The 14,548-nt window shown below is 62.1% G+C and overlaps 2 protein-coding genes across 15 annotated transcripts in view; both read right to left on the bottom strand.

Moving 5' to 3' along the window:
• Positions 1-242: 242 nt before the first annotated feature.
• Positions 243-12,079, bottom strand: ARTN (artemin). Of its 5 annotated transcripts, XM_077182434.1 has the most exons (5): positions 11,947-12,079; positions 8,330-8,559; positions 2,222-2,292; positions 1,891-2,080; positions 243-1,522 (listed from the first exon to the last, which is right to left on the bottom strand). In XM_077182434.1, exons 2-5 carry the CDS (start codon positions 8,361-8,363, stop codon positions 1,086-1,088), a joined length of 732 nt encoding a protein of 243 aa, XP_077038549.1. In that variant the 5' UTR covers positions 8,364-8,559; positions 11,947-12,079; the 3' UTR covers positions 243-1,085. The 5 variants fall into 5 exon arrangements, with proteins under 5 accessions (XP_077038549.1, XP_077038550.1, XP_077038551.1 ...); XM_077182435.1 differs by lacking the exon at positions 8,330-8,559 and having other exon boundaries at positions 11,947-12,076; XM_077182436.1 differs by lacking the exons at positions 8,330-8,559; positions 11,947-12,079 and adding an exon at positions 6,246-6,386.
• The window catches only part of ST3GAL3 (ST3 beta-galactoside alpha-2,3-sialyltransferase 3), a 176,104-nt gene continuing 170,882 nt past the window's right edge, over positions 9,327-14,548 (bottom strand). For all 10 annotated transcript variants that reach the window (XM_077182426.1, XM_077182432.1, XM_077182425.1 and 7 more), the window contains one exon: positions 9,327-13,518. In XM_077182426.1, the coding sequence (XP_077038541.1) occupies positions 13,429-13,518 (90 nt within the window). In that variant the 3' untranslated portion in view covers positions 9,327-13,428. The remainder of the gene's footprint in view (positions 13,519-14,548) is intronic.

The following is a 14,548-nucleotide window of genomic DNA, read 5'->3' as shown; positions in this document are numbered from 1 at the left end:
AGCGCCGCGCCGCACGCCGGGAGCGGTAGTCCCGGCCCAGGCGCGTCCCCTGCCGGGCACCGCGCACCGCGCACCGGCACCGCTCCCTGCGCGGGGCGGGCAGTGCCGGCCGGAGCCGGCTGCCACCTCAGGGACACCCTCCCGCTGCCACCTCAGGGACACCCTCCTGCTGCCACCTCAGGGACACCCTCCTGCTGCCACCTCAGGGACAGCCCCGTCCTCATCACGGGCACACGCAGAGGTTGGACGCGCAGCCCATCGCTTTATTGCTACAGGAAAAGGCGACTGTACAAAAATAGAGTTTATCCCTCAAATTTTACAAATAATAGAAAAAGGGTGCGGGGTGCACGGGGCGCTGCCCAGGGCTTCAGTGCAGCGCTGGGGTTAAATTACACCCGGCCGCTGGGGGCCCAAAGTCATAAATAGGAGCTGCCGCTCGAGAACAATAAATAAATAATTTAGAGTAATAAATAGTTTAGTGCCACAGCACCACGGAGCAGCGTGGGGACCCTGCCACTACCCTGGGAACCAGGCAGGGGTGGGGGTCCCAGTGGGTGTCTAGGAATGAACACCCTGCAGAATACTAGGGTCTGCTGCTGGTCCAGGTGCAGACCCCGCACTCCACTCTGGTGCAAATTGGCCCACTGCATCCCTGCCCTCAGGGACACCCCTCCCCTGCACCACTGACCCCAGGGTGCCCGAGGGGATAGGGCGGTTTTGCCCCCTCTGAAGCCTGGGTGATGCTTGGCCTCTGGAGCACAGGTGCAGGAGTGCTGCTGATGGACACTGGGCTAGCAGACCCTTGGGAGTGGTGGGAATGGTCCATACTCTCTTCAGCTCGTCTCCCAGGGCTGAGCCAGGACCCCATGTAGCTGCTGGCACCAGCTGCTTGGCACTGAGCAGGAGCGGGCTTGGCCACCCACACCCCAGTCATGACTCCATCTCACCTCGGTTCTTTGTGGCCACGTAACAACAGGGGCACCGGCCTCTGCCAAACCCTTGTTCTGAGCCACAGTGCCACCGCACGTGGCAAGCTGGAGTCTGTCGGCATGTGTCGAGCTGGGGCCAAGCCAGCGGCCCCCTCCTCAGCCAATACAGCTGCACTCAGCTGCTGAGAGCTTCTCCACTGTCTGCCATGTGTTCTCCACATCCATGAAGGAGACGGCCTCATAGCGGGTGGGTCGGCAGCAGGGGTGGCTGAGGACGCGCTCCTGCGGCCCCGGGGCGATGAGCTGCTGCCGCAGCAGGCTGCCCAGCGTCAGGTCGTAGTTGCTGCGTGCCCGGTGGCAGGACCCACTGCAGTACTTGAAGAGCACGATCTCATCCGAGTTGAAGCCCAGGCCCAGGTCACGCACCTTCACCATCAGGTTGCGGATGTGGCAGTTGCGCCCGCGGGTGCGCCGTGGGGATTTCCCCCCTGCCTTTCTGGCTTTGCTGGTACCTGGCGGTGAGCGCTCAGCACGCAGCAGCAGGTCCTCCGCCAGCTCTGCTGTGCCTGGGCTACCTGTTGTCGCATTGTCCCCTGCACATGGAGGAGATGGCGCTGTCATGACCTACCCTTCACCCATTGCCCTTCTTCTGAGCCCGCGGGTCCCCGCTGTGACCTACAGATCCCTCCTGATCACCCACCATGGCAAGGGCTGGTGCCTGAGAGGGTGTGCAGGTGGGAAGATACTTCCAGCCAAGATCTTCTCATCTTCTCATTTCTAGGGCTCTGCCACATGCCCAGCATGAAGCTCAGGGCCCCACATGTTGAGATCCCCTCTGCCCAGCCCCAAAGTGCAGCCACAGCCCCACATGGGCTGGGGCTCCCCACAGTAGCTCCCAACGTGCCCATGCCCTACACACAGGACCACCATGCCCAGGCTGGGGACGTGTCCCAAAACGCACCGTACAGCTGGCTCCAGGCAGCAGCAAGGGGTGTCTCCACAGTGTCCTCCCCAGACAGGCTGGCAGTGGCTGTGCCCCGTGGCGTGGGGGCTGCGTCCAGCGTCTCGTTGCAGTGTGGTGTTCGCAGGGTGCCTGTGGCCAGCCCAGCCAGCAGTGACAGGATGGCAAAGAACCCCCACAGTGTCCCCTCCTGCAATGAATCACAGCACAGCAGGGTCAGCCCCGACCAGGGTTCATTCCCCACACCAGGAATGATGCTCCATGAGCTGGGGATGGGTGGGGATGGGGTCATGTAGTCCTGGCCATGGCAGCCAGACAGACCTGGGCTCACCTTGGGCTGCAGGTGCGTGGCAGATCCTGCAGGCCTTCGCTCTGGTGGCCCCTGTCGCTGGTCCATGCTAGCTGCAAGTACAGAGGCTGGGGTCAGTGCCCACACAGGGTGGGTATAAAGCTGGCTGACTGGGAGTTGGCACATGCCTCCTTGCCCTGGCCAAGCCTGCCACCCCCTCCCTCACCCCCCAGAACCTCACAACACCTCCTGTACCCCGTTCATGGCCCACCCCTACCCCTCTCCTCTCCTGGCACAGCCAGGCATCCTCACCACACCGAACCCCCCTTCCAAGAGATTGGGCAGCTTGGGTAACCCAGCCTTTGTACAGCACGTCTCCTCAGGGGCCATGCAGCCATGTCCTCATGTGAACAGCCTGGGATGCCAGGCTGGGCTGTGAGGCAGTGGCTGGGCTGGGAGTGCTGTACGGGGGGGCCCTTTCCCATGGCCCTTCCCTGGGAATGTTTTTCTTGCTCACAGTGGGAGCCTGACCTTGGAAACTCCAAATCCATTAGCAAAGGGTCCTTGGGTGCAGCCACCCCTTGGCCCTGTGCTGGCTCCCCAGGCTGCTGCCTGCGCCAAGCTGGGACACACACCCCCTGAGCAGCCTGGATGAGTGGGACTGCAAGGGGCAGGATGCTCAGGCAGGTCCTGTGGGGACACAGCAGGGTACGGAGCACCACGCTGAGCTCACTGTAGTCATTCCCCCCAACACCACAGCTTGGCATCCACTGCCCTGACACACAGAAAGGCACTGCATCCCTGCTGTGCATGGTCCCAGAGGAGCAGCAAGCACGGTCTCAGGGGAGTGATGTTTCCCAGGAGGTGCTGCGGCAACTCCCGTTTGCAGCCACATCTTTGCCTCCTTCCCCAGCTCCCACCTGTGGTGCAGGGGTGCCCCAGTGTCCAAAGCTAGGATACTCTGGCTTTGAAGGGCTTTAGAAGTGGTTCCAAAAGGGGTTGTAGTTTCCTTGTCCCATCTGCTGCATATCCTATCTCTCAAGGGGACTGTCCCCTTGGAGCTTAGTGGCATTCTGCATTCAAGAGTTCCTCCATCCCCTCTATGACTTCGGCTTTGCCCCAGCATGTCCCAGTTGCTTCCATGGCAAAGGAAGCAATAGGGGATGGAGACATGCTGAGGGGAGTGCTCCTGACCAAAAAAAAGTGAAAGCACATACCTGGGCACTGCTGGGACAAGAAGAAAACATAATTTCTTCCAGTCCCTCTAGCATCTCGGGGGATGGTCCCCAAATCCCAATTGTGGAATCTGATGCCACCCTGCACTGGCCACGGGTCTGTAGTGGGCGCTGCCCGGCCCATGTGTCCCCTCCGGGGGCCGTGCACCAGGCGGGATGCGCCCCCGCTGCCTGCAGGGCTCGCACTGCCCCCCCGGCCGCACCAGCCGCCACAGCCTGGGCAAACACAGCCCACGCTGCCCTCCGCTCCCGTGGCGGCCCGTGGCCCCGCGCCAGCCGCTGCCGCCAGGTCATGGATTTCCCAGGCCGGAGGGGCCAGGCGAGGGTCCCTGCGCCCTGCTGGAAAGGGACGGACTCCCCGGTCCTCGCTTCCGCGGCGGGGAGCCAGCCCTGCTGCGGCCCCTCGGCTCCAGCATCCCGGCGGGACGGGACGGGACGGGACGGGACGGGACGGGACGGGACGGGACGGATCGGCCGGTCCGGTGCAATTCAGGCTTCTCCCGTCCGGCGGCAGCACGGCCCCGGACTCTGCAGCGGCAGCGCTGCCGGCGGGGCGCCGAACGAGGGCAGCCTCCCTTCGCCATCGGGAGCCCCAGCGCCGAAGCGACGGACTAACACAAGCAGCGCCACCTCAGACTCGGGGCCCCGTCCACGGGGCAGCTCCTCGAGCGCGCAGGACCGCAGCCCACGCTGGCCCCGCTCGGCATCTGCTTTCGCCCAGCGCGGGCAGGGCTGAGCCCAGCAACTGGGCACCCCACGGCGGTGCCAGACCTGCACACCCCACAGCAGACCCGCATGTCCTGTACGGGGAAATCTGGCTGGATCTCCCCCAGACACAGCTGCCAGAGCCCTGCCGGGCGACTCATAGACACAGGAGGGTTTTTCCCCAGGGTCGGAACCGAGCTCATCCATGTGAGCACCTGTCTGGACCCCCGCCACATGTGTCCCCCGCCCGGGGCTAAACAACAGCAATTGTTGGTGCAATCCCTGAGCAAGCCACCTCACATTCACTGGTGCAGAGCCCGGCGAGAGCCCCGCTGCCCGCCCTGTGCACGGGGCGCTGGGAGAGCATGTCCCATGTCCCATGTCCCATGGCTGCCCCAGGCCCCCGGGGGAGGCACAGACACTCGCGAAGTGCATCCGCACGGGCCCAGCGGGTGCCCCAGGCCCGCGGTGTCTCCGCTCTCGGAGTAGCTGTGGCAGCCCTGCAGCCGCGGGCCCCACCTGGAAGCGCGGGGGGATGCCCAGAGACCCCTTCGGACACCTGCGGGCACCGGCGGAGGCCCTGCGTCCCTTCGGGCTGACCGTGGCAGAAGAAGTGATGGGTCAGAAATCAACCCCGCGTATGAGGACTCAGACACCCGGGACACACGGCAGAGACCAAACTCGGCCCCAACTCAGGGACAGCAGAGCCAGGGAGCACAGGGTACCCCCGCCCCTTGCCTCTCGCCTGCCCACCGCCCGGGGCGCACACCTGTCCGACGTGCCCAACGGGCCGGGCGGGAGCCCAGGGAAGAGGCGGGCGAGTCCGTCCCCGGGCCCCTCGGGCGCCCGCAGCGGGGTGCCGCCTCTCCCCGCCCCGGCAGGGAGCCCCGGCTCCGCCGCGGCCCCCAGCGCTTCCCGCCGCCGGGTCGGGCTCGGCACCCCGGTAGCCGAACTAGGAGGACTTGCCCGGGGGCGGCCCGAGACTCCTCACCGGCCCGCGAATATTGCCGGGAGGTGGGCGGCGAAGCGGGTTCCCCTCGTCCCCCCCGTAGTCCCGGTACGAGCCTCCGCCGAGACTCGGGGCCGCTGGCAGGCTGGGGCGGGCGCTGTCGCCCGCCACCCCGGCCCGCACTCACCGTGCCCGCGGTGGGGACCATCCCCCGGGCCGCCGCTGCCCCGCATCGCCTCCGCTCCCCGCCGCCCCCCGCCGCCCGCCGCCGCTGCGCCGGGGCGGGGCGCTGGCGGGGGCCGGCGCTGCCCCGCCGGCACCGACTCCCGCCGCTGCTCCCGGTGCCGCTCCCGCTGCGTCTCGGGGTGCGGTGGCGGCGGCGTCAGGCGGACGCGCAGTGCGGGGCACCGGCGGCTCCATCCCGCTCCCGTCGTGGCTGCCGGTGTCAAATTCCAGCCGCCGTCACCTGACCGGCGGGGCGGGCACCGGCACCGGGACCCCGACTCACACTGGCACCAGGATACCAACCGGCGCCCCGATCCGCACGTAGTGGCACCGGGACTCCGACCCGCACGGGCGCCTGGACCGCACCGGGATCAGGAGAGCACCGGAATCCCATCAGCGCAGGAGCCGCAGCCCAACCCGCTTCAGCACCGGCTCTCGCCGTGATCCGCACCGCCTCCGAGCTCCCGCGGAAACTCGCACCCCGCCGGGAACAGCACCGGGACCCCCGGAGGCACCCGACCCCCGCTACCGCCACCTGTCCGTCGGCCGGCCCCCGGGCAGGCGGACCCGCAGCCTGGACGGACGGACGCCCCGTGATCGGTGCTTCCTGCCCCGACAGCGCGACCACAGCGCAACCCGGACGGACACACGGACACGCTCGGGAAAGGGTTCAGCCCTTCCCGGAGCGCTCCGGGAGCAGAGCCCCGCGGGGGACCCCCTGCACACGTGGGGATCCGGCGGGGATGGGCTGTCGGGCAGGGTCAGGGCTATCCCGGCAGCTCCCGGCAGCGGCGGGGCCGGCCCGCGTCCCAAGCATCCCGAGCTGACTCGGGGCACCGGTCTGCCTGCCGCTCGTGTCCGGCCTCGCCGGAGGAGGAGTCCGGCCTCCCGCCCGCCCGCGCCCCGCGCCACGGTCCTCCTGGGCTGGGCCGCCCGCCACCGGGCTCCTTACCTCTGCCGCCGCCCTGCCTCCCTCCGCCGGGGCCGCCGCTGGCCCCGGGGACATGGGGGCCGGCTGGCGAGTCGAGCCGAGCCCGTGCGAGTCCTTACGTCACCGCCCGGGGCCCTCCGCGTCCATCCCGGGGCTCTCGAGTGCTCCTTGCGAACGTGCCAAATCCCGGGGCCGCCTCCGCTCGGCCCCGCTTCACACGTGCTCCCCCGGCCGGAGCCGATCTCCGGGACGCGCCCCGGGCCAGGCGAGCCCCCCGGGTCCGGCCCTCATGGCTGCGGGCTCCGAGGGCGCCCGGGCGGGCTGCGCGCCCCGCTACGCCGCCGGCCGTGTCACCTGCCCCGGCGGCGCTCCGCCGCCACGGCGCTACTCCCCGGGCTTATGCAACTCCCCGGCTGGAGCGGGGCCAGCGGCTCGGTCGCCGGCTGTGCCACGGCTGCACGCCCAGGTCGCCCCGACCCCGGGCCACCCGCGTGGCTTTAACCTCCTTCCCGCCGCCCGGCAGCCCGGGCCCCGCGGTCCCGCGGAAGGGTCGGGTGGCCGCTCCTGCAGCCACCTGCGGAGCCGTCGCCTCGCCTGCTCTCATCTCCTCGGATTATCCGGAGCGGGGGTGACAACTCCCGCGTCCTCCTGCGACATCACCTGCCAGGGAGTGTGCGGGCACAGGCGGCGCCCACTAAGCCGTCCCTGCCACCGCGAGCAGGGACAGCGGAGGTGGCACGCGGCCCGGAGCTGCTGCTTCACCTGCCCTGGAGCGGCACCGTGCGGCCCCGGCTCCCCCCTTTCACCCCCACTCCTGTCCTGGCACAAGCATCTTGACCTGGTCTGTGCCTCTGGGTGGCTCCCTGACTGCTAGTGGCACTGGTGGGAGCACGGGCTCTGCCGTGGGACTGCTGCCTCACGGCCTGGGGCTGCTCCCATCTGAGATGTCCTCACGGGCGTTGGAGTCTGTGCCCATGGATGCCTAGGCTCAGCAGAGTTTTGGAGGCCCTGGTGCATCCCTGGGGCAGAGAAACAGCTGGGAGCAAGTGACAGGGAACAGGTTCCTCTGCTTTGCAGGGCTACAGACTAATGCAGCTGCCTGCTTGGAAAATTTCAATGTGAGCGGCATATCCTGTTCCAGGTTGCCTGGCTGTCCCCATGGAGCTGGGTCTGGCCACAGCCTTGCCCATAGTAGGGAAGCTGCCCAGGAAGATAGGGCTGCCAATGAAGGGAAGGGCTGCCTCCCCCACTGATAACCCTCAGGGCTCAGAGACAGCCTCGGGTGCTGGCTCAGCAGAGGGGTTAGCCCATCCCCTCCCACCTTGCCTAGGTTGGGCAGGTCGTCTTGTCCTCCAGGACACAGCCAGGAAGTCCTGAGGATGTGATGCTGGTTGTATGCAGGGGCATGGCACAGGGTATCCAGGGCACCCATACAGGTGAGCCCAGTGTCCCCAGTCATGTAGAAGGGGTGGTTGTGCAAAGCCTGGCGTCTGTTCTCTTCCAGGTGTGCCCACTTCGAGGCTGCTATCCCAGACACCTGGAGGCACTGGCTCTCTCCTCTGCTCTTCCTTCTTGTCCTGAGAAGCCTGCAGCTGCTGTCAGCTAATGGCCTACCAGCAGCAGTTCCTCCCTGTCCTCCCACAGCCGTGGTGGCAGGGGATGGTATGTCCCAGCTATGTGCCTCAATCCTAGCACTGCTCTCCCCTCTTGGGCTCCCATGAGTACTGGCTCTGCCATGGGGTGTGCTGGGCATGGCTCAGGCTGCATAGGGTACTGGGGTGCAGGGCAGTGTTCCAGCCCCACAGGTCTCCAGACAGAGGGGTGACCTGGTCCCTGACTGCTGCTGGCACTGCCTGGCTTGGTACCTCCCAGGGCACTGCCTGTGCCAGCCCGTGCTCCTGCACCCCCGGGGCTGGGGTGTCACAGGTGCCTTGTCTGGTCTGGAATAAGGCCTGCTGAGCCGAGCCAGGACCTGCTGTGACATCTGTCCCTAAAGGTGCCACCCTTGCGAGTGGCAGGAGGGGGTGATGCAGACCAGCCAGATGGCAGAACTGAGCACGTCGTGACTGCTGTCCGAGGCCATGGCTGGGTGTGACAAAACATACGTGGGAGAGAGCTGTGACGCAGGCTGTGTCCCATCTCAGCAGTGACGTGGCTCCTTCAGGGATATCTCTGAACAAGTCTCCTTGTCTCAGCTGACCTGAACGTCCTCGTGTGCCCTGGTCCCAGGCTCTGTGCTCTTTTCTTCCTCCGCCCTCCCACGGCCAGGACAGGGCATGGGCCATCCCTGGGGCTGGCTCAGCCAGATGGCAGTGGTGATCCTGTTCTTTAAATGCTAGGAAAAGAGGAGGGATGGAAGGAGGATTTGAGCTGCTCCAGCATCTCCCTGAAACCTGCAACCACGCATCAGGGAGGGCTGGGCAGTTGCTTCTCTGTTGCCCCATTGGTGCTAGTAACAACCCACCCCTTGTTTGGAAGCTGGGAGGTCTGGCAGACCAGTCACCCACCTGGAATTAGCCTTCCCGTGCCTCCAAGCAATGGAACTGTCTCCAACATATCCTGTGGCTCTGGGAGCCTGGTGGCATCACCAGGGCTTGCCTAAGGAGTTACACTCTTCCAGCTGGGACTTGGCAGGTATGAGAGCTGGACACAGCCTCGGTCCCTGGCTTCCTAAACCATTTCCTTTTCCAGGACACTGTGGTGAGAAGGTCACTTGGCTGGACACCTGCCTTTGTCAGGGCCACACCCAGCCCGATTGCTGCTCTGACCCTTGGCAGGAAGACATCCTGCTGGCAGGGAGTCCCCAGGAGAGCAGCCATAGTCACAGGCAGGACAAGCTCTGATGCCTGTGCCTTCCAACATTAAACAAACCCAACCCAAAATCCCGTCTCCTACCCCTCAAAGTCACCTGCAAGGAGGAGCACAGACCTCTCCTGTCCCCAGCACCAGGCCAGTGGCATTGGCCAGCTGCAGCTCCTGGCAGCTGGATTACTGTTCCAGAGGAGTCAGCAGTGAAACCAGGCAGAGGACAGCCCAACCAGGGGAATCCCTCTGCCTCCCATAAAAAAGGCCCAAGGCAGCAGAAGAAAGAGGCCAGCCAAGCTTGTTTGATAGCTTTATTGCTTCTGTGATATGACTGAATTGATGTGACATAAGCCGGCTTGGAGGAGCCTGCAAGACTCTTACCCTCCCTGCCTAGAGGGAAAATTAAAAAAAAAATGCAGAAACTAAAACTAATTTTAAAAACTCATTGAGTTCTTGCATCTTGGCTTGGTACAGTACCGGCAAATGCACTGGCCCTTTCGAGACCCTGTGCAGGCTGTGCAAGGAGCCAGAGCCCAGAGGGGCTGGGCTGTGGCCCCAAAGGAGCTCCTGCACTGAAGGACACGTCTCTAATACTGTGAGTGACACACACTTGGACCGAGAGCACACGCTGTGCTGGTGCCCATGGAGCTCAGCATGGTGGCTGCCTCCCTGCCAAACACTCTGGAAGCCCCTGCCCATGTCCAGTTCTGCCCGTACCCAACCCAACTGTGCCCATCTGACACAGATGGCCCTGTCCTGACACCTCCTGCTCCCAGCAGTGCTCACACTGAGGGGTAGCACAGCATGGCCAGGCTGGGCCTCTCCACTTCTCCCTCCAAGGAAGGAGACACTGGAAGCCCAGAGATACTGGGATGAGGAATGCTGGGCTGGATCCCACTGCTGCCTCATGCTACCTGGCCATGGTGCTTACCTTTGGCACGTGTGAGCTCGAGGCCATAGCATGGCCAGGCCTAACAGGGCCAGGCCTAACAGGGTGAGCTGGTGGTGGGATCCCAATGCCAGTGTGGTGGGCACTGACAGAAATGCACAAGCAGCTCATGGTGTGGTCAGCACAGCAGCAGCAGCAGCTCTCCAGCACCTCCTGTCCTCCAGAGCAGCACATGCAGGCTGCCCTGCAGCTGCCCAGACCTGCTCTCTGCACTAGCTGGAGCAAAACCCACAGTGGTCACTGGCCCCTGATCTCCCTGTGTTTCCCTGGGCTGTCTCTAGGCAGTTCCCTGCCACCCGAGTGGCCTTTCTGCACCACAGCGCATCAGAGGCACCAGGCAACCCCGCTCTATATTTAGGCTGTGGAGAATTCCCCTGGGCTCTCCCTTCCGATCTGACAAGGTGAGTCACTGTGAGGGAGAGGCCAAGACTCACATCCGTCCCACTGACCCTGCTCTGACCCGTGCGCCGCTCCGAGCTGCCGGGACTGCGGCGTCTCAAGGGCGGGAGGTGGCTGCAGGTGCACCTGGGGAGGCAGCCAAAAGAACAGCACCCAGGAGCAAAACCCAGTGCCGTGCACTGCTCCTGGAGCTGGAGCCCCATCACCTGGCCATGGGCTGCTCTGTGGTGTCAGTGAGCCAGAGGAGAGTCTTGGTCCCCAAAACGCTCTTTCCTTCTGCATGCAGGTGGTCCTGACCCACCACAGTCACTCTGGACCTTGCACTCATCTATTCCACTTGGACTCTTCTGCCTGGAGACCTTTGTCAAGGTGGGCAGAAGGGCTTTGAGTCACCTCCCTGGTCTGTAGGGTGAACTTCCCATCAGGACCTGTTCATGGCTGTGATGGAGAGCTGGGATGACAGGGAAGGCTGAGCAGTGGCCATGCTGTGCCCTTGGACCTGGAGCCAGTGAGTTGGAAGATAAAAGTGCCCTGGAGCTTTGTAGTGTTCAATAAAGCAATTGAACAATCCTTTGTGGGGGTCCCAGCAGAGACACCAAAGGCTCTTCCCTCCTCCTTCCAGATGCAGCTGCCCACTCTGCCATCTCAGCTCACTGCAGCCCATGGATGCAGCCCTAGGGCTCTCATGGCAGCTGGTTAAAGCACCAAGACTGAGAGAGTGGGTGTCAACCCTTCCCCAGCCACAGCCTCAGCCAGACCCAGACCAAGCACTCCCCCTGCCAGCGTGGCTGGGACTCAACAGAAGATGGTTCCAAGTCCAGGCTGACACCCAGGAACTGCTGCAAAGGGAGGGTTGCCTGGTGAGAACCATGGGAATTCAGTCCCATGGAGTCCTCAAGAAGGATAAACAAATTGGGAGGTACTTAAAAGGAATATCTGCCACGGCATATGCTCAAAAACCTGCTGCAAACCTCACAGAGCATCCTGAAAGGAGGCATGTCCCTGGGAGGCCAGAGCAGTGGGGATGGGACATGGGAAGGGTAAAGGGAAGGAGAGCCTCCCAGCATGCCTTCTGCAGCCCAGAAGCAGTAGGAACTTTGAGCTGCTCCCAGATGACAAGGGAAACAGCAGCCACAACAAGAAGCTGGGCAGGACTTTCCCCTGAGCAAGCTCCTTGGCTACAGGCACAGCAGGCAGGAGAGGCTCCTGAGGGAGGCATCCCACACCAATATCTGTAAGCAGCACTCAGTGCCATGTCCTGGGAGCTGCCTCTGCCTGCAGCCTGGTCTCAAACCATTCTGTACTGTTTGCTGGTCTGCCCCACACCTGGGTCACTGCCTGCCCCTCCTGCACACCCCCTTGGGGGTCTCAGGTCCAAAGCCACAATCCCTGCAATCAGCAGGTGCAGAGCTGGTCTAGGGGAGCCCTGCTCTGAGCATTCCTTGCCCATGCCAGGGTCATGCTCCCTTCACTCCAGAGCAAGGCAGACTGCAATCCTTGGGCCATGACAGACACAGTGTCAGGACCATGAGCCCAACCCACATCCCTCTGGGATCCCCCTCCACTCACCCCAGCACCGGCTGGCTGTGTGCCAGTGCCTTGACACCCAGGTACTGGGACAGTGCCTGTGGGTGCACTCCAGCCTGCTCCAGGCCAGGAGAGCACAGGAGCCACTTTCCACATGGAACTGCTCATTCCCTTGGCAACCTCCCTTCTGCCCACGCTCTTCAGGTGGATGAGACCACCCTGCTGCCCTCGCACTTGGCCATGTTGATCAGTTTATTCCAGCTCCTCTGAAATACGTATACAAATCAAATGTGCAAATAGTGCATCTTGGGACCAAGAGGGCAAAGGAAGGACGTGCTCCTGAGAGCAGGAGGAGCAGCAGTGCTAGAGCAGCACAGGAGGAGCTTGGAAATGGAGTGAGCAGGGGCCGAGCAGAGGGTGAGAGTTCCCATCAGGTTCCATCATCATTGAGGTCACACGTCGCTTAAATAGGGAACATGATTGAGTCTGGAACGTAAAACAAACATCTTCCGCAGTCTGCTCTCAAACTGTAAAGCTTGAGATCTCTGCTCAAGATCTGACCTCCTTCCAAAGAATAAATTACTCCCCTCCCACACAAAACCAAAGCGAGATGCTGTCCAGAAACAGTGACACAAGTCTGCACGGACTCTTCAGGGGCCCTGCACAGCAGGCACAAACCAAGAGGCCTGAAAGCCTTCAGCACAACGGGGCAGGCTCCTCTGCATCGTGACAGGCAGGAAGGTGGGGAGGGTCTGCTGTAGGCAGAGAAAGCCACTGGCTCCCTGCTCCACCTTGGGGTCAGGGCAGAGGCAGAGCAAATGGCTATGGAAAACACAGCCAAGTCAGTGGCTGCTGTTGCTGCCTCTGTGGAGGATGTGAGGAAAAATGCAGAAAAACAAACCCATGCTCATCTCCATCCAGAAGCTCCAAGTGGAGAATGAGAGGAAGCCATTATTCTCCCTTTGAATCGTAGCAGCACCAATGACACCAAAGTTTTGGATGGATTTGTTTTCCTGGGGAAAGGTCAGAGGCTGGTGACAATGCAGATGGAGCATGAAGAGGCCAGGTTTTTCACAGGGCTGTGCGCAAGCAGACTTTGTCTTGTACCTTGGTATTTCTAGTATGGTTCCAGCAGAGTCTTTTAAAAAATAATACTTTGTACATTCAGGCTTTGCTGCCTCGGGGCAGCATCACCTCCCATTTGGCACTAATCATTGTATTCACAAACCTTTCTTCTCTCTCCTGAGTCTTTCCTGTCTAATTCAGGATGCAGAAGATCTGTCTGCGATGCAGAGTTCAAGAACTGTCCACTCAGCCCCTTGCCCACCTCCAGCCAGCTCTAGGCCTGGAGGTGGGAGATGTAACCCTCGTGCAGACTGGCAATGCAAGAGGGTCTTCCCAGAGCACCTGGGCATCTCTGTGTGTCTTCAGTGAGGTGGGATTCTTGCAGGGGGCTGCCAGTGCCTGCTCCCAGAGCTGCAGCATGTCTTCTTCTCCTCCCTTGGACGCAGTGGCTGCAGCCACTCAAATCCCACTGGTTAGGTCAGTGATGACTCTGGCTTTCACCAGCTTTCTCAGAAATTCCTTCTCCCGCTGGATGTTGTGCGTCCAGGACTGGAAGAAAATGAGAGAGACAGAAGGTCAGCAACTACCTTGGCCAAGCATGCTCCTGTCCCTCATGCTTGGGAGACTGGCAAGGACACAGATCCTGTTGTAGATCAGAACAGCCCTTGCACACCAAGGACCTTCTTTTATGTAAGGCTGACACAGTCAGCAGGGTCAGACCTGTGTACCTAAGGTAGAAAGTTTCCCTGTGGGCTAGGGGATGTTTTTTGGCATGGTGAGATCTGGGCAGTCCAGGCCCCTTGGGCAGACATGCCCTCACAAACTACTGCACACAGGAGTCCAACAGCACAGCACTGGTGATGGTCTATGCCAGGGAACAGAGCTGGCAGAGGACACAATGGCAGGACATGTACCCATCACACACAGCACCCTGCCAGGCCATGGCGGTGCATGGGGGTGCATGCAGCTGAAACACCCCAAGACCACCCCCATCAAAGCCAGCTCTTGCTTCTCCTAGCTCTGTCAAGAGGAAATCACATGCTAAAGGTTACACTAATACAATGTGAAGGGTGAAACGGCCACATCTCACAGCAGGCACTTCAGAGCAGTGATTGCCATAGCTGGTGTCAGCCCTCCCAGATGTGTTCCTTGCAGCAGGCTTGAGCTGAGATCACAGCATCTGCCATCACTCACCTCTGCTGGGACTATTGAAGCACTTAATGAAAGCAGGAAGTGGTTTGTCACACCCTGCAGCCCAAGGCAGAAGAGGAAAAAGCAACTTTCCCCAAAATCTCCCAACAGGACAAGAATTCCTTACATGATTTTGACACAGTGCTCTGGTCAGCAGGTAATCTGAGCTCTAAATACAATCTGGACCATGACAAAATCACTCTACAGGAGCCTCCTTGAAATGGCCTCAAACCAACAGAGCATCAGCCCCATGAGCCCACTGAGGGTACTCTGTCATAGGTATCGAAATCCAGTTTACCCACTTCCAAACCATGGGCACCTGCCTGCAAGGCACTGGTTGTATCCATCATGCACAGTGTGCATGTGGCTCTCCTGTCATCCTGCTTAT

This window comes from Agelaius phoeniceus, chromosome 8 (genome assembly GCF_051311805.1).
Source record: "Agelaius phoeniceus isolate bAgePho1 chromosome 8, bAgePho1.hap1, whole genome shotgun sequence".
Classification (NCBI taxonomy): domain Eukaryota; kingdom Metazoa; phylum Chordata; class Aves; order Passeriformes; family Icteridae; genus Agelaius; species Agelaius phoeniceus.
This window is presented reverse-complemented; position numbering and strand designations above follow the sequence as displayed.